This window comes from Astatotilapia calliptera, chromosome 13 (assembly GCF_900246225.1).
Source record: "Astatotilapia calliptera chromosome 13, fAstCal1.2, whole genome shotgun sequence".
NCBI lineage: Eukaryota > Metazoa > Chordata > Actinopteri > Cichliformes > Cichlidae > Astatotilapia > Astatotilapia calliptera.
Window position 1 is genome coordinate 23,967,865 of NC_039314.1, and position 18,920 is coordinate 23,986,784.

Below are 18,920 nucleotides of genomic sequence, written 5' to 3' on the forward strand. Positions count from 1 at the left end.
CACCGTTGTGTCCACTGGCTCTCGGGACTGGGCGAGATTTCATGGGTATGGTTGTGGAGCCAGGTCACTCACTTCTTGTTTGAGAAAAGTAAATGTAAAAAATCTACGCATGGAGATAAATGCATCTCTAACATATATATGTAAATATAAAAGTGATGTATGTGAGAGAGCTGTTTCTATGGACAGGTGACATCTTTCTGAGCTCTTGAACATCATTTGACTGCCCTATTTTACTCTCCTTTTTTCTTTTTCTTTTACAAACAAATTTCAGAGACCGAATTACTAAGCATCTGCGGATCCCTTTGTGGTGGCCCATTATGGGAATTCTCACCAAATTTAACAGATAATTGCAAGTCCTTGTCATGCTGGATCTGTAACAAAGTTCAGGCTCAGTCACAACAACCTTTTTCAAGCACTTTTTTGCCTCAGCGACCAAGAGAGCAGCACCTCATTGTGCACAAAGAGCGAAAGAGAGAAGAGAGAGAGAAGGAGGACGTTGACATTTCACCCCTCGCTCTGTCCTTCTGTCTAATTAGGTTGTGTTGTTGCTTTAACCCGCTGGTTTGCTGATCGAGTCGAGGTGGAGGAGGTTAATGAGGGCAACCCCCACCTTCGCCAAACTCTTTTTAACTACCAAACTCGCCCATAGAACTCAATAACGCACCGTCGACTTGGTAAAGAGCACACACATGCACACAGATAACATGCTCACCTCTTCTAGAAATGCTCAGCATGATACACCCCCTCTATCATCAGACCCCCGTCCCCTCTTGCCCCATTGTTTCCCAGCTAACAATAGAGGCCCTCCAAGCCTTTTTTCCCCAAAAGAAGAAACCTTTTGTTAAAATGAAACACTTGTGTCGGGTTAAATTGAGGGGGAGGAGGAATTGGTGGTGGTGGTGGAGGTTGGTGGGGTGTATGAAGAGTTGGTAGTGGGGGTTACTGAGTCGTTTGCATTTTTTAAAAATAATTGATGCTGTTTAGTAGCTCCCTAATTAGCCTTTGATAATGAGTCGATAATGTAACCAATTAGGTCATTCGTCAGCCAAGTCAAGTTTTCTTTCCCTCCACCACCTCCCCTTTTTCTTCTTCTTCTCTTCCTGGGTTTTTTTTTGGCTCTTGATGTAGCTTGTTAATTAAATCAAATTGTGTGATAGCCGAAATCTGATGCCGGCTCTTTTGTTCCCCAGTGAGGGCTTGTACTTTTTCTTGTTAGATACACAAGCAGTAAGGCGAGCTGCATGTTTTCGGTTCACCCTCTATCTTCCTCTCCTATCTGATGCCAGGCTTGGCAGTGCTGTAGGTGGAGGAGGAATAGCACATCTTTGGCAGTAAGCTCATTGTTGTTGCTTAGATAAGCAATTAGCACAATTAAAGTCCTTAAGGCCTATCAGATAGAAGTCAAACACAAGACTCCTGGATAGCAGATGTGTCAGAAAACAAATGTGAAACGGATACGCTCATGTACAGAGGATTAAACTTTATGTCAGGTTGTTAATATGTTTTTGTGTGCATGTGTTTGCACCACCCAGCAAAAACTAATTTGGTTAAAAAGTAAAAGGTGAAAAGGCATCTTTTCACATCATTGATAAGATTTCCAAAAAACAATTTACATGTAGATCTGTTTGAAAACTGAAAGGAAATCTCTTCCTCTTCAGCACCTTGGCAAATGTGCTGTTTGGTAATATTGAGTTTGGTGTGCTGAAGGTGTAAGTTTTGACTGTGCATAGGCTCACACAATAAACTATCACCTCATAGCAAAAAGGTTCCTGGTTTGATTCCAGGCAGTGTATAGCGTTTGTGCATTTTTTCCTCCAGAGACATGTATGTTTGGATGAGTGGTGATTCTAAGCCGGTTGTGGATGAGCAGTGGAGAATACAGCACTGTATGAATGTGTGATTAGTAGCATAAACTGCTTTGAGAGGTAAGTGAGACTAGAAAAGTGCCAATGCTTTTCCAGTCTGGTCACATTAGTGAATGGATGGATGTTGTGTGGCTATCTGATCACAACCATTCGACAACCAATTAATATGTTGTAATAAAAAACAAACAAAGTCTCTGCAGATTGGCAAGTAGAACTGTTACTGAGATTACTGATGAAGTGTAGGAAAAATGCTTGGAAAACCATCATAGTAACTCGATAGTATATCTATATCAACAGAGCAAGGAAGCCTATCCTATCGGTTTATTCTGTGTGCAGACTTTTTGGGGTCACCTATTTGAATTTTTCACCAAACTCTATTTTTCCTTTCCGCTTTTGCAGCAGTGTTCAGGCTTGATGATTTAAGCAGTGGGAATGATCGTTGTGAGGCTCAGGCCATTTCATTATTACCACTGTTAGCAAGAAAAATTCTGCTGCAGTCCTGGAAGTCTGAGACACATCCAACCTTCGATAGGTGGCTGAAGCAATTAGGAAGTGCGTGACACCTAGAGAAAAGTAGATATAGTATGTTTTTCAGGTCTCTTTCAGAAAATGTGGTTACTAATCACCAGTCTGATAGGAAAGTTGTAATTAAACTTTACTGATCTTCAGGATTAGCAGTCACACTGCACTATGAATACTTATGTATCATAGTTTGTATGTGAGCCTCTGTCATTGTTCTCTCTGTTTCATTTTTGCATATTTAACATCTTTAAATATGTCGCGACTGGACGATCTTTGGTAGAATTGGGTGGGTGGAATTTTGTCCAGGCTTCTTCTTACTATTTAACTGAATATTCGTTGGCAGCCGTTAAATGATAACTGTGTCCTTAAACATTTCAGCAGCCACGTGAGCTCAAAATTTAGTTTATTATTTAGTTAGAACTTGTAGGACTCACAGCTATTTGTGTGTGTTTATCACCAGGGATAGCCGACTAGGTCCAGGTAGATATTTTCCAGTGTGTCTGCTTCAGAGGTAATCATCAGGATTTAATGCCACCCCCATGAATCAAAGAGCAAAAGCTGTGCCCGTACTCATTCACTAATCCCTGCATGTTGAGATTTCAGACGTGTATAAGTGACCATCATCATTTTGACTCCGGGCTCACAGGTGCATCACTGGAATTCACAGAGCTATCAAATGCCAGGCATTACAAGAAATAAACCACATGATCAAACTGACCTTTACGTGTAACGCTGCAATTTGAATGTATGAGTGGAATATGTGTGTACTGTAAATATACCAATAACCCATTGCTTTTTAAGTGATGTGTTGTCCATGTCCACCCACTTGATTTGCTTTTATTAAAAGTTGAAAAAGGTGGGCAACAAATAAGAATACATTCATATTTGGTTGTTAGTTTGATGTCACAAATAGGCATTGATTTATAAGAATAAACTGTAAAGTTTGAGGCAATAAGGAAAGGCACTAAAAATGCACTGAAAATTACAGAAGAATTAAAAATCTACAAATATCTGATTATTATTATCTGAATTATTTTGCAGTCTCTGCAAACGGCCACACATCCATAGGGCACTGAGTTTATATGCTGTTATCGCTCCATAATAAGCTTTTGTGCACACATGCTCGCCTAAAAAAGTGCAGTGCACTTTGTGTATGCTCATTCTCATCGATCCTGAGTCCAAAGCCAACACGTCACACTGCAAACATACAGACACGAGCCCGTCAGTTAATGTGCTGTAAGCGCTGCTGTGTGCCAGTTAACCTAATCCCTCATTTATTTGGAGGTAACCCAAATATCAGGCAATATCGGGCTCTTAGCATCCACCACCTCCCTCCCCTCTACTCCCCAAATATGGCCCACTAAAACGCCCCTCTTTATCGGTGCGGTTAGCTGGCTCGCTGCAACCCCTAAAGCTCTTATATAAATAAGATTAGTGTCGCGTTTGAGCGTTGGGGAATAAGAGGTGTAATATCTGATGGTTTTATATGCAGTATTATTGTTATCCCTTCTTAGTCGGGTTGATACTCCTCTCTCCCTTTCTCTCTCTTTCCAGCTCTCAGTTGTCTCTCTATCGTTTCGCATTTGTTCACTCGTCTTTCACTGGGTCTCTTTCCTCAGATTCAGACAGCATTATGAGGGGCTAAGCTGGAATAAAGCGCCCCAACATCAAATGTTCATATTGTTCTGTTCTGTCTGTCATCCCGCTCTCTCTTTCTCTCTCCTTGTTGTTGTGAGTTTTGCTTCCCTTTCGTCTTTTTGCGTCTTGTTCACCCTCTCCCTTCCCTTGTGCTCTGTCACTCACGCGCCTCTCCATCATTTCACTGTACTGCCTCCTCTCCCTCCTCGTCTGTTTAATCTTGTGCTGCTCTGTTTGTTATCAATTAAGAAGCCTCACTCATATCTAATTGAGGGGCCATGTCTCCTCGTTCACAGGGGCTCAATTGGCCACCTCAGTCCTGGGAGCCGATTTAGGCTCTTTTGAGGCCATTTTGTTGTCGGCCATTTTCACATTTCCTCCTAACTCTTCGCCACAGAGGGCAGGCACCGCACTATAATTACCCAATCTGTTCCCATTCATACTCCTCAATTTCAGCACCTCTCTCCCACTCTCTCTCCCCTTTACTCTCGCTCTCTGTCTGCTTCAATCCCTCTCTGCTCCACACCTCTTTTGGAAACCAGCACCCCCCTCTCTCTTTCCTCTGGGGGTACAAAAGCTGGGTTACAATATGGGGGTATTAGGGCCGGGTGCAGACTCAGCTGGGGGCTGGCTTTAGCCAGCTGAGGGTTATCCATGGCGAGCCCTGAGTCACGGCAGTGATGTCCTGTGATGTCGCTGAGGCGGAAGACTTTCCTTAACACGCTGTACCCTTTGATGGAGCTTCAGGCCCTGCACTCAGCCCGGGGAAACCCTGCGACTCTCACTCAACCCTCATGGGGTGCCAGGATGAGGGTTTGATTCACTCCCACTTCAATCAATTCAAGAGGTCGAATGTTACAGAGGTTCTGCCATTATTACTGCACAGACTTTAACATTTTCTCACATTTGTATAGTTTGTATATTTGGCCTTTTCAGCAGCGTTGCTAACACATTCACAGGATGCAACAACTGCAGCAACATGGTGATGATGATGATGCTTCCAGTGTCTTTACATGAAAACAACAAAGCCAACCTTTAACATTCTTCCTTTTATTCTGAAATTCATTGAATGAACTAAGCTGCTTCACTCTCAAAATACATGCAAATTATCTATAGACTGATCATTATAGTATGTTGTATTTGCCTTTGATATCCAAAAAGTCTGATTAATTGGGTGTCCCTGAAAGCTTAACACACATGCAAATTAAGAAAATGCCTGAAAACAATTTGACAAAACAAAGTGAATAAACACAACCAAATACAGAGCTCCCAGGGTCTTTCTACACTATAAACCTTTTTTTTTTAGTATTCATATTTATCATTTCTAGATAAAACCTCTTGCGAAATATGCCTCGGTTTTCAAGGTGGTCCAAGCAAGCATTCATACAGTGAATGGAAAACCTAATAACATAAAACAACCAACAAACCGAAAGAACAAAGAGTCCAGAAAAAACAAAGTTTCATTTAATTGTTTAAACAAGTGACATGATAACAAGCAGTGGGTATTTAAAGGTAATTAATGTATTAACTTCCTTAGATACCAAGAGGACAATTACAAGTATCTGATGTGACATATAGTTAAAAAAAAAAAAAAGCAGTACAAAAAAACTTCTCTTTGTTTTATGTTGGTCAAATTCAGACAGTTCATAAAGGGAAAATAAAGTTGAGACCTCAACTAATGTTTGGAATTTCTACTTTCAACTTCAGTGCATAACAAAACTGTAAGCTTGAAGATGAAAAGCTCGGGCTCTTTGAATGGGAGGATTTAGAAACGCGTCTCATTTTGTTCATTATCAATCCAGAGTGTGAGTTAGAGGAAAAACTACAGTTTTACTGCCATCTGATCAAAATTGCAAATGAGAACGTCTCAGCTGCAGCTCTTCCAAATCTGATGCAACAGAAATGTCTCTCTGAACGTACCAGGCTGGACAGCCTTCAGTAAATCTGCAGCAATTGTGTTTTGTAACCTGGACACAGAACGTGTGGCTCTAGGGGGAAAGGCCCTTTGCAAAACGCTAGAAGCACCTCCTTTATTTTATTTGTTTCTGGCATTTTCGAAGCACATCACTTAAAGCATTATATAGATATTTTTGTATTTTTCCACAATTTAATAAATAATGAATTGACCTCTGCCTCGCTTGTGGAAGCAGATGTAATACTCCTACAACTGAGATGTAATACTCAGTGTGGTTGTTAATGAATATGTGGCAGCGCTGGGCTTTAAATCAGCCACCCTCAGACATCATTTAGCCACATTATCTCCATCTTTGTGGCCATGTGAGACTCAAACAGAGAGATACAGAGGATACATGCTGTTTCCAATATTGTCGCAGGCTGATATCGTAATGTGCTCAGCTGGATATGTTTCTCCGTAAAGAGAGAATACCAGCGTTTCTGAAAGGTGAACAGTCCCTCGTCTCCTCTCACACTTTTGAAATGTGACTGATAACATCCTCCGTAGTTCAAAACCAGGGAAGCGGGCGTGATTGTGTGTGCACGTGTGTGTGCAGGAGGTTGGTGATGGTGTGGGGTGCAAGAAGGCTGATTTCAAAGTTTTTTGAGGAACCGGCATTTCATCCAAACCGGTGCTCCTTCTGATGTTGGGCTTCAAACGGTTCATTTTTTCCCCCTGTCATTTCATCTGTTTCTTCCTTCTCCCGCCAAAATGCCGCATCTCCCCCACCCAAAACCCCTCAAATAAAAAAAACCCTATTGTCATCTGAGCCTAGATTCATTTTAGATTAACGTTCACGTTTCTTTCTTTCTTGCATTACCTTCAAAGGACCTCCATTATGTTGCCAGTGATAAGGGCGAGCTGGTGCTAGCAGATGTGGCCAAGAGGAAAGCTAATGAAATCGAGGCCCGGACCAATGCAGGCAACGGTAAGAAAAGTAATCATCATGTCTAACCAAAAGACACTAAATGTGACTCGTTATTTCTCCTCACATCTGAAATGGGAGGTGGATACCTGATAACCTCGGTAACTCACCCACTGTGACACACTTTTCTCACATCTGAGAGCAGATTTTTTTCTCGGGCTCTAGCCTTCCTTTAACAGCACAGAGGAGAATCATGATTGCCAGAGTAATAGCTGTGTCAAAACTCTGAAAACATGTGCTTATTTGGTATATAAGAATGAGCAAAAGTGAGATTCTGCAGGAAATATTTGTCACAAATGATATAAAGTGATGACTACACAGTGGACAATTAGAATTTAGCCCCACACCGTAGATATTTCAAGATTACGTTTTATACATTTAAGACAAAGTCTTTAATGTCAGGCTAATGAAATGTAGTCTGACACCAGCAAGAGGAGGAAAGACCCAGCTTTTCTGTCAATTTTCAGCCTCTGCTGCTGCCCTTTGACAAACACTCCCGAAAGCACATACCAGAGGGGATCAAGCTACGTTCCTGATTACACACACACACACTCAAAAACACACCACACACACACAACTCCTCACAGAAGCTTTGAGGGCCAACGGGTGAGCAGACTACATTCAAATTTGTGAGGGAACTAGATGAACATGTCGGAAGAGTCCTTCATTGGTGCTTAAAACACACTGGAAGGCTGTGCGTGCGTGTGTATGTGTACTCAGACATCCAAATGAAGCAAGAGAGGTATTTAACTCGACTGTATAAGGTCAAACCCCTACGGCTGAGTGTCTGTGTGTTTGTCTGTGAATGAAAATGAGCGCTTGTCTAACTGTGAGGCCTGTTTGCATGCAGTTTTTTTTTTTTTTAATATTTCAAATGTGATGCGTAAAACGCACACTCCTCCTCGTAAGCCTCTTAATTATGTCCTCGATGATTTGCCTCCATCACCTGCAGCGTGTCCTATCCTTGGACAACAGCACTTTAGAGCAAGAGGGACAGAAGGGAGAAAGAAAAAGGAGGCATGACAGTGGGAATAAGGAGGGTGAAAAGGGAAAATAAATAACAAGTGAGGAACGAAGAAAGTGTAGATAAAGTGTAAATAAAGAAGAGGGAAAACATCAAATATTAACTTGCCAAAGTAAAGAAAACAAAGAAATTAATGAATGTTAAACACGACGTTGGTTTGTATGGCCTGCCTATATTTTTCTTTCACAGTCAGAAGTCTGGGTCCTGATCAGTCCTCACAACTTCACTGAATAAAATGATAATATTTAGTGCAAACTTATCTACTTGATTCAAAGCTTATCCTGTGTTGCTGCATAGCAGTAGATGATGTTTCTACAGCATTGAAGCTTCATTATGTGTCACTAGATTTTACTTTACTTGCAGTTTCGTAATATGGGACATAAAGTCGGTAAAAAGAAAGTACATCGCAAGTCTTTACATAAAAGTGGATAATCCACATTGCAATACAAATTGCAGCTACCTGTGGAAAAACCCGAAAACTGGTGGTTGTCAACACCCGTCTTTATTGATGTAAAGTGAGGTGCAATCACAGGGTATAGAGGAAAATAGTTAAAGTCCCGTCACAGTATTTGTCAGGTTGAGGTCTGGAGTGGGCCATCACAACGCAGATTCTTTTCTTTTTCCAGCCATTCTGTTGTAGATGACCCAAATTCGGCCAAGCTTTATCTATCACACAGATGGCCTCATATGGTCGATTCAGTGATTGGAAGATGCCCAGGTCCTGTGGTTTCAAAACAAGCTCTAATCATCACCCCTTCACAGCCATTCTGACAGTTCGTATGAGGTATTTTTGCTGATATGCAGTGTTTGGTTTTCATCAAATGTGACACCAAACATCTCCACTTCTGTATCATCTGTCCAAAGGACATTATTCCAGAAGTCTTGTAGTTTGTTCAGATGCAGCTTTGCAAACTTAAACCATGCTGCCATGTTGTTCTTAGAGAGACGAGGCTTTCTTCTGGAAAACCCTTTCAAGTAGTCCATACTTGTTCAGTCTTTTTCTATTTTTACTGTCATGATTTTTACAATTTAGCATGATAACTGAGGCTGTAGAGAAATGTACCTCTTGGTTTTTTGCAGGTTCTCTGAGCATTGCATGGTCTGACCTTGGTAACATTAAGAGTTAACTTGCATGCACAGTCCTGTGAAAACTCGTTTTCATGTGATTATACCGTAAATTAAATAAAAAATGTTTTCTTATTAAAGTTTATTTGATTAATAGATTTAAAAAAAAAATGACACAGTCAGCCGTCAGAAGGTCTGAATTCATTTAGAAATCACACACACTCATGACAGTGACACTTAGTGTTGTCACAGCCCTTGATGAGGACTGTTAAACTGATCCCATTTTATAAGAGTGTGTGTCCCCTTGTATGTTAGACAGACAAGCAGACAGCATATTAACAGAGCAGAAAAGCCAGGTCATAAATAATGAGTGGCTTGCTTCAAGCAGAGGGCTCCAGTGAACAAGTCTCGCTTTACAGACACACATGCATGCATGCGTGCACGCACACAAACACAGCCTCTGGCGTGTTTGTGACACACTCACACATTTATCATTGGGCATGTGCAAGCCCCTAAAACAGAAGCAGTAAACGGACTGATTGTTAAGGAAACCACTTTAACTTTTAAGGTGGCTGTAGCTCAGGCGGTAGAGCAGGTCATCTACTGATCGTTGGTGGTTCCATTCCTGGCTTCCCCCTAGCCTGAATGCCAAATATCCTTGAGCAAAATACTCACCCCAAGTTGCTCTTCGATGCATCCATCGGAATATGAATGTGTGTGAATGTTAGTTAGGAAGCACTTGGTAACAGCTTAGGAAAAAGTGCTTGTGCGAATGGGTGTCATTGGGTGATTGCACAAGTTGTGTAAAGCGCTTTGAGTGTTCAAGATAGAGTAGAAAAGTGCTCACTAAGAACCAGTCCAAGGTAACGACAAGAAGTCAACTTTCGAGTTTCGGTGCCTTTCAGGGTTTTCAGTTAAATTCAGTCCGTACCTGCATGTACTAATATGTGCTTTGCAAATTAATCAGAGTGTTGTTTGCTGTTAAAATATAAATAACATCTGCAGGTATGTCTGGTTGTTCTCATCATCACATGGTCTCCTCCTGATTCCTTCCTCACTGACTAAACACAGACTGTGTCATCAGTCACATGTTCTCTGTGCACAAAGTTCCCACAGTGCAGCTTCAGACACCTTTGCCCCACATTGTCAAAAAATTCAGTTCAAACACACTCAAGAAAGTTGTTTGTTCTCAATAGAAATCAAGCAGACACACGTGTTTGTGTAAACGTGTTCTGGTGGTCGTTTGAAAGCAGATCAATTCTAGTTTCTTGCTGCTCAAGAGAAACTTAAAAACAGATCGTTTTGTTTGTGAAATCTGAAATGAACTCTATTAGGTCAACCTGTTGTTATGACAAAAGCATAAGCATGACCTAACCCCAGCTTTGTTCTGAGCTTTGAAAGAGTTTTTCCTCCCTCTGTATGGATTTCGGTCATGAGTGGCCAGCAGTAACTTTCACTGGAGTACCTGTTACACATTTTATTTAGTTAGTTAGTTTTGTTTCGTTTTTTAGGACAGATGGTGGGGGATCTGTTCTAAGGCAACAGTGTAAGACACTATTTAACTGAACAGCATGTGTAGTTTGTTCGCATCTGTTTTCTTGCTTTAAAATGATAATTTATTCCATGCATCCTTCAGTTTTCTTAACTGCTGATCCAATCCAAGGTTATGAAGAAAGATGCAGCCTATCCAGGGTGTCACCGGGTGAGAGAGACAGGTTACCAGTCTATCACCAAACTAACTTCACCCACTTAAAAAAAAAAACAGAAAAACAAGAACCAAATGATTAGTTATTTCCTTTATATTACTTACACCGGGCCTTTAGATTGATTCATCATCACTGATGATGATAGATTGGTTCTGTGGAATCGTTTGAGGAACCAAACTGTAGTTTTCAGTCAAAGTTTGCTGCATCCAAGCTTAAAGATGTTGCATCAGATCAGAAGTATTCTTGTTAAGGTTTTTTTTAGTTGTGAACCATAAATTTCTTTACCAGTCAGACTGTCATTGCTGTGTTCTAGTGTAACATGCTGAGCCGTCTTAGGGAGAACACGGAGCACAAACAACCTACGGCCATATTTGGCTCATCCTCTTCCCCACAAAGAAATACAAATTGCAGGTTGTGCCTTTGACAGTGTGCAGGTGGTGAGAACAGGACTTCCATAAAGCAAGTCCAGAGGTGCACAAGGAGAAAACATTGAAGGAGAAACCAACATTCAGCTAGACAGTATATTGAACTTTTCCTTCAACTGTGTGTGAGTGGGGTTTTTTTGCTGTTCTCCACCCTGCAATTTTATTTATTTGATGCTATGTTTTTTTGTTTGTTTAAATGAATGTATTAGCTTAAAGCCTAATTCTGCTAAAACCTAAAACTGCTGTCCTTTAGCCAGACGTCAGAATAGCCGTTAAATCATTCAAGTTGCTTTTGAGGTTATATCCTGAGGCAGTTTTACACCTGAAATTACCTGCAAGTACTGAAAGGCATTTCCAAAAGCGAAGCATGCGGTGACACAGACCACCCTGAAATATGATGCCCCCGTCACCACCACCACCGCCCACTAAGTCATTAGTGTACTGTTGATTTGTTGCATGAGAGCGTAATTAAATGGGAACAGATGAAATGGAACTTGCTACATTTACTCAGGTACTTCACTATATTACAGTTGCTGCTTTCTACTTCCGCTTCACTATATTTTGAACTTTTATTGTACTACATAAATTGAAAATATTTTGAAATATAAAACTATTAGTACAGATGAAGCTAAACAGCATCTTGAGCTGCAAAATTAAAGTGATATATATATATTAATTAATCACTGTTTATGATCCAGTAATGTTGTGCATATGAGTCTATGTGGTCGATACTTCTTCTTTATGTACTTTTAGTATATTTTGATGCTAAAACTTTGGTCTTGTTATTGAAGTAGGATTATGACTTCCAGAATCACCTTTTTTAGGATACAGGAAAACACATGAGCCCAGATGTCTCCGCCTCCGTCTTCTGTGCCAACTCAAAAAGTCTTTGAAACCCATCTGCAGCTACCTGAGTTATAGGACAGAAAAACTACTTGCTGCGGTTTCCCTGAGTAGCAACTGGGGAAAAAACCTCATCTAGGTCATCTCCACCATGTGCTATTTTACACAATGCAGAACTGGAAAAAAATAACACTGGAAAGATGAATACATCTCCTCATATTGTTTGACTCATTTTTGTATTTGTTTTCTAAAAAAAAAAAAAGAAAAGAAAAACAAAATGACTCATTTCCAAATCGAGCGGTTGTTTAAGGTGGATGTCAGTCTAAGACTTGGAAACGGCCCATATGTGCATCCATTGTAAGTCCCGATGAACAGAGATTCTGCTGTCGCTTGTAGACAAACATAAACGCACAATAGAGAACACACATTTCAGCTTAGAAATGGTCCCTTTTTATAACAGCATTGGAAATCGCTTATAGCTGTCTGGCTGACAAGTGTGCTGATTTGGATAGATAGAGCATTGTGAGAGGCAGAGTAGCGAACAAGTGCGAGGGAAGGCCCCTTTCTTTTCCCCTCTATCTCTTTTTCCTTTGAGTAGCGTTTTGCCAAGAGGAGAAGCCAAGTTGGTTTCCCGATCGTTCTGTCTCCCCCTCACAAAGGCTGACATGACTGCAGGGCTTTTCAACAGGCAAAGAGATGAGAGCTTTATCTGAAGATCCACTTCTCCTCCTCCTCCCTCCCGCTCCCTCTCTTTCCCTCTCTTCTTGGTTGTTGCGGTAAAAGCCTGTTAGCTGCGGTGTGTGTTGAGGGAAAGCAGCGTTTGTTTCTTGCTTCCTTCTCAGCTCTGTCAGCTGCTTTGTTCGCACATCCGCCGTTTACTGTTTGACATCTTGTCTCAATTCAGAAACTCGAATCGAGTGTTTATCAGTAACAAGATGATCAAGGTTTGATGTCCAAATTAGCAGAAACAGACGCTCAGGCACTGTTCGCCTTATACAAACCATATTTAGAGGAGAAATTGTAAGGCTTAGAAACATGCTATAGACCGAAATATCAGCACCAGCAGCTGCCAATAAACAGAGCAACATCTTGACGCCAGAGAAGCACACAGTTTATTAGTATATGTGTAATGAAAGCAGTGACACAATCTGGGTCACTTTATTAATTTTTTGCTCTCCCTAATCCTTATATTTGTATTTTGTGTTAAAGAAGATCTTCAGAGAGGCAGAAGTGATGCCTGTGGTTCCAGCTTCAGTGACCTTCAGGTAGCGAGGACGCAAAGTGTAGCGGACCCTCCACGCTCCCCATCAACACAGTGAGTCACATGTACCATGTGCAGTTCCACATTTGTCAAGTGTTATCTGTTTAAACTGGTTTTCAAACAGGGTGTGACATCCTTAGATCTAGAACCATATTTGTATATTCATATCAAAGCAAATTTTCCAGATTCTCCTCCCTTCTCCTCCCTTCTTGAGGAAGAAAACAACACGTTAATGCTGAAGCTTCAGTATGGAGAGTCCAGAAATGAGTCCGAGACGGTACGGTGGTTGTGTCTAACTTTTATGTGGTCTATGATCAGATTAAAGTTACAAAATCTTGCCTTTTTATGACTGAGAGACATTACAGCTTTTACACTGATACCCGATTAGTCATGGACGCTCTTTTTCAGGACATGCGTGATGGCATCAGAGAAGAGGCACTAGAAAAAGACTGTAAAGTTATCAAAGTGGTGCATATGACACTGTAAAGGCTGTAAGCTTTGGACTGAGGTCCTTTAATGTTAGTACATACGCTCACCAGCCAATCATTAGATACTCCTTCCTAGTACTGAGTTGGATCCCCTTTTTGCCTTCAGAACTGCCTTAATTCCTCAAGGCGTAGATTCAGCAAGGTGCTGGAAACACTCCTCAAAGATAAGATGACATCACACAGTCGCTGCAGATTTGTCCACCGCACATCCATGACGTGAATCTCCTGTACCGCCAATTAATGAGCAGTTATTTGAGTATTATGCATTTAATTATGAGTGATGATTCATCTCTGGCTCTCTTCCACTGCATGCCTTTTGTCTTGTGTCCCTCCCCTCACCCCTAACTGGTTGCTGCAGATGGCTTGCCCCTCTGTCAGCCTGGTTCTGCCAGAGGTTTCTTCCTGATAAAGATGGAGTTTTTCCTTCCCACTGTCGCCAAAGTGCTTGCTCATAAGGGGCCGCCTGATTGTTTGGGGTTTCTCTGTGTTATTGTGGGGTCTTTACCTTACAATATTAAGTCACTGGGTATTTTCTGTTTTTAAGACCATTCTCTGTAAACCGTAGGCATGGCTGTGAGGGGAAAATCCCAGCAGATCAGCAGTTTCTAAAATACTCTGAACATGGTGTGGTTATTGGTGCGAAACAGGCTGCTGAAGTTGCCTTTCCTCCTCATTCTGATGGTCACAACTTCAGTAGCTCGCTTTGATCATGTCTGCATGCTTAAATGCACTGAGTGATCGACTGACTAGATATTCGCATTAACGTAGTAGCTGGTGAGTGTATTTTATGTCCTTCTGGAAAAAAACAAGAAGCAACAGGTTTTGGTGAAGCGTGATTTGCTGATCACTTTAACCTCTTTCCAAACACACACAGTATAACACTGTTCCTTTACCCTTTGTGCATATAGTGCGAGAGAATTAACCACAATACATTTGTGGATCAGGCAGATAAACAAACGTAAACTTTCTATAGTGTTAAGAGGTTACAAATGCAGGCGATACTATACTGTCACAATCATTTGACACTTTGTTTTTGCAAAAATGTTGACTTGAGCTGCCATTTATATTTAAAAAAAAAAATTTAGTTCAGCTCACTACAAATAAGGCATCCAGACACTGCTACGTTCCCCCAGAGGTTCTGCATTGTCTGCTCATGAATCGTATGAGAGCGTCTGTGGCCAAATGACCCAGCTGCAGCCTAAGAGCCTTCACTCCCAGCGACATTTCAAATGTCAAAACCACATCAGTTCCGGGTCTTACGCTTCCAGCGATCCCAGAGTTGAACCGGGAGCCACATTTTTAAAACGCCACCAGAGTCCATTTTCACTACGGCTCAGTCTCCAGAGTGCAGACCAAACTCAGTGTTTCAGAGTGATTGTTTAATACAATCGTCCACATGAATGACATGTTGAAACAGTGTGACTAAAGACGCGCTGAAAGCATCCCTCTCCGTCTCTCACACACAAACATACACACAAACACAGCCACATCCACGGCTCTATTATTGTGGGATGGTGGTGGGGTGGGGAAGTGATGGAGGGGCCTTCCTTGTCATACCCCAACTAACATATTGGAGTATTTATATGGGATTTGTGTGCATTAGATAAAAAGGCACTCTTGTTCTTTTCATCCTCATAGGCTTTTCATGGCTGTTTGACTGTAACACTGATGACTCTCTGCTGCACCCCCTCCACCCTCCAACCCCTCCACTCTGCGTTTCTCTAAGCCCCTTCCATCCACCCCAAATCCTTTCCTATCGGCCAATTTAAACAAGCTGGGTCCAGAGAGAGAGAGAGAGAGAGGGGAAGAGACAGAGATGCTGTGTCCTAAGCTCTTTTTAAAAACAGTAAAAGGAACGAGACGAGGGAAAAAAGAGCGGTAAAGAGGGTTAGGGCGATTTGGCAGCCAAAAGCCCAGTCGTACTACCCCAGGTCTTCCCCTGCACCACTGACAGAGGCTAAGAAAGCAGATCCCCAAACCTCCCCAAAGATAATGGCCACAGAGAGGAAGAGACAAAGCTTCTGCTTTTTTATTGCACCCCCCCCCCCCCCCCTCCTCCTTTAGAACAATTTTTATATTGAAACTCCCCCCACCCCCCCTCCTCTTTTGTAATCTGGTCTCCGATGAAGTTTCATTGTTTCTCATGTGAAGCCAGTGACAGCTTAGCTGAGATTGAGTAGGGCAGGAATTATAGCGCAGGCGTTTTCCCGTTTGGCTCGCTGAGAAAAGAGCGGAGAAAGAGAGGAAGGCGAGCACAATGGCAGTTTGGGGGCTCCTCGCCGATTCCCGCCGCATTCCCCAAATCCGACTCGAAGTGAGAGAGAACAAGACGGAAATCTGGGAAGCGTCCCAACGTTCCTTTGATGGCTGCTGGCCTCTCTCGCTCATCACACAGTCTTCTGTCAGTGGAGGAAGGAGAATGCAAGATTTCATTTTTTTATTTTTGCTTACTGGAGGCCAAAGTTACTGTGAGCATTCAGAGCGACAGAGAGCTGAGAATTTCCGTTAACAGTTTAATTTATGATGATAAATGATAACGATAAATGCGCTGACTGTGACTTCTTGGTGTGACTTAATCTAAAGTTGTAAAGGAAAAACTAAAAATGTTCATGTTTGAACATTTGAAAGGTTGAGAGAAGTATCTGCTTGCAGTTCAATTCTGTCTTACCGACCATTTATATTTATATTTCTGGTAATGCTATAGAGAAAAAACACCTTAGTTTTAGCAGTTTCAGCAGTAACAGTGGTGTGTATCTAAATCTGTGATGGAAACGGACAAACCAAACACTGTAAAACTAAAGTTTCAGATTCATTGAATTCATTAAATCTCTATCTGAAATATAAACTAGAAGCAGACTTAAAACCTTAGTGGACAAAGCAAACCCAAGATGAATAAATACAAAAACTTTTTTTGAAATAAGACAGCTTTAGTAGTTGAAAAATTGGACAAGGGGAAATAGTCAGGTGTAAAAACCTGCGCTGCTTTCACAAGGCCGAATCATCATAGCCAGATAATTGGATGGGAGCTCTCTGAGGTGGCAAAGCTCATAAGGTGCTTTGAGTAACCAGTGGTGACCAGAGAGGTTCAAAGGGGGGAATGAAACATGAACCAGCGACGGGATCCTGGAAAAAGTAGTGGTTTGGGGACGCCCAAAAAATTCCAAACCACAGCCAAATGGTCAATAAAATTATTTTCTATAAATCAATGTATTGCTTAAAAGCATGGAGTAATACAGGCTTAATGTCTGCATTGCTTCCTTCCTCTTTTGGGCCAGTAGAAAATCTCATGATTTCACACTTCATGTCAATCTGTCGTTAAATTTCTCTTTTATCAGTTGCAGTGAGCTTTTCCTGAAACTGCATAGCTTAGCCTGTTAGCCAGCTGGAGAAGCTCGTGAGTGAGTCCAGACCTGCTAAATCAGTGCTGGGTTTATAAGAGGGTTCATGGATGATTTCTGCTTGTCTAAAGATCTCTGCCTTTCAGGATTTGCCGCTAATGGTTTTGTGCCAGATATAGAACCTTAGAGGCTAACAGCATATTTACTTTATCATAATGTTTCTGGTCTTATCTATTCTGTGCTTTGTTTTACGAACGTACTCATTCGTTCAGTTTTAAACAACATGAAACATGTGTCACCAGCTCTATTTTCTTTCGTCAGTGCTGATGGAGCAGCCAGTCGGAGGAGACAACAACCAGAGACCTTACATTTGACCGTCAACCCAGACGTGCTCAGGATGCTGAAACAAACAGGTAAGTCTGCAGGTATAAATGAACAGTGCAAAACTCTCTCGGAGGATGACATTGCTAGTCAGCTTTGGTAAAAAAAGTGAAACCTGTCTTATTGTAAAGAAACCATAGCTAGGTTTGATATCAATGTCTACTAAACTTTTTACTTTTGAATCAGTTTAGCTTTTTTTAGATGTCTTTCCAACATCTTGGTTAGTGTGGCCAAGGAGAGGAGAAGTCAGGGCATCTCTACTTAGACTGCAGCATCCTTTGACCTGATTGCAGAAGAGGCAGAAAATTGATAGATGGATAGACTGATGGATCATTTTTCACCTGGTTTACATCTAGACTGAGTTTAGATGCAAACCTAGCAGACTTTATTAAATGCTTAAAAAATGAAAACAAGAAAATGATTAACCTGAAGATGATGACCAGAGAAATACAGAGTTTTGTGTATGATTTTGTGTATGATTGAAGACCATTCATGCATGTTAGATCTCATCCGTGTCCTGTTATTGTGGCTCTTTCTTATTTAAAGAAGTCACGCCAACATAATTTTTCTCATTTGTACAGGTACTTATACCTGTACAAAGCATCTGATTTCTTTCTGGCTCGAGTTACCTTCCCTTCCCAAATCTAGAATTTAAGCCAAAACTGCAGATCTAATAATTGAATCCACTATGTTTACGTTCCTTTGACTTTAGATTAATCCACCCTCCATTTTGCTGTTAATCATCCCAAACTGCCTACAAGACAACAAGTGCTTTCACCAGTAACAGCTGATGGAGAGAGCGTGCCCATTATTTTAAAGAGCAGCTAATAATGTTCAGCATTTCAGTGTCAGGGCCACGTTTTAAGCCCCGCAGCAATTCTCCGGCGACATTCAGCCTGCTTTTTATTCTCTAAACGTCGCCTGAGTGCTCTGCTCTCCCCGTCTCAGATGTCTGAGATGACTAACTGGTCATTTAGGAAAAATACCCATTAAGAAAACATCACTTCTTCTTCTTCTTCTTCTTCTTGTAGCTGCGCTGCCTCCTCCCTCCATCCTGCTCTCTCCATTTTAATAATTCCATTTTTTCCTTCTTTTTTTTTTAGGTGATTAGCAATTGTCTCTGCATCAAATCGCTCTGTCATTCCATAATCCGGACTGTAGGCTATTGAGGGGAATTTGCATCACCGTTTTAAATATCTGTATATGCACGTCAGGGTTTTAATGTCAATCATAACCTTATTAACGCAGCGCTCAGAGCGAGAGAGATCGCCATGAGTGACAACGGTTTACGTTCGTTAAAACCCAGAAAAGGCGACGTGTCCGACCTGCTGAGCGAGCATGTAACCTGTTCAGGCGTTCAGCTGCGTGTGTTTACGCGCCGTGGGGCTGTCGTGTGTGATTATGCATGTCTAATGTTTGGTTGTTGTACTTGTTTCAAGTGTCATGGCTGGTTTACGGCAGCATCGAACATCATTCTCAGATGCC

At 41.5% G+C, this 18,920-nt stretch overlaps 1 protein-coding gene across 5 annotated transcripts in view; it reads left to right on the top strand.

Annotated features, from left to right (window-relative positions):
- wdpcp (WD repeat containing planar cell polarity effector) overlaps window positions 1-18,920 on the top strand; it is an 88,061-nt gene that overhangs the window by 64,520 nt on the left and 4,621 nt on the right. For 3 of the 5 annotated variants that reach the window (XM_026189711.1, XM_026189712.1, XM_026189709.1), the window contains 3 exons: window positions 6,808-6,907; window positions 13,177-13,282; window positions 17,376-17,467. In XM_026189711.1, coding sequence (XP_026045496.1) covers window positions 6,808-6,907; window positions 13,177-13,282; window positions 17,376-17,467 — 298 coding nt within the window. Of the gene's footprint in view, window positions 1-6,807; window positions 6,908-13,176; window positions 13,283-13,442; window positions 13,506-17,375; window positions 17,468-18,920 lie in introns of those variants that run through there. The other 2 variants (XM_026189713.1, XM_026189710.1) reach the window with 2 other exon arrangements.